We start from the raw sequence: 366 nt of genomic DNA on the forward strand, positions 1-366 counted from the left end.
ACAAACCAGTTATTTTTAATTGTAATAATATTTTGGTATATTAGTTTTTACTGTATTTTTGATCAGACAAATGTAGCCTTGGTGAGCATAAGAAACTTTTTTTCAAAAATTTCAACATTTTTACTGACCCCAATATATAAAAAATAAAAGAATATAATTGAGTATTAAATATATAAGATATAATATAATATAAGATATATTTATAAAATAAATGACATAAAAAGGACTTTAACATGATTAATTTTCCTTTCACTGAAATCATAACTTTAAAATTGCCTGATATTTCTAGGTTTTCAATGACTATGGGAACTCTGAGGAACATTGAAAGCAGAAAATGGAACACTAACCTTCCCAGCAGCCATTAGG

The 366-nt window shown here is 25.1% G+C and overlaps 1 protein-coding gene across 4 annotated transcripts in view; it reads right to left on the bottom strand.

Moving 5' to 3' along the window:
- LOC107654850 (tetratricopeptide repeat protein 7B-like) overlaps window positions 1-366 on the bottom strand; it is a 43783-nt gene that overhangs the window by 26791 nt on the left and 16626 nt on the right. For all 4 annotated transcript variants that reach the window (XM_016442127.1, XM_016442128.1, XM_016442130.1 and 1 more), the window contains one exon: window positions 348-366. In XM_016442127.1, coding sequence (XP_016297613.1) covers window positions 348-366 — 19 coding nt within the window. The remainder of the gene's footprint in view (window positions 1-347) is intronic.

The sequence above is a fragment of the Sinocyclocheilus anshuiensis genome, unplaced genomic scaffold (assembly GCF_001515605.1).
Source record: "Sinocyclocheilus anshuiensis isolate Anshui unplaced genomic scaffold, SAMN03320099.WGS_v1.1 scaffold335, whole genome shotgun sequence".
In the NCBI taxonomy this organism is placed as follows: Eukaryota; Metazoa; Chordata; class Actinopteri; order Cypriniformes; family Cyprinidae; genus Sinocyclocheilus; species Sinocyclocheilus anshuiensis.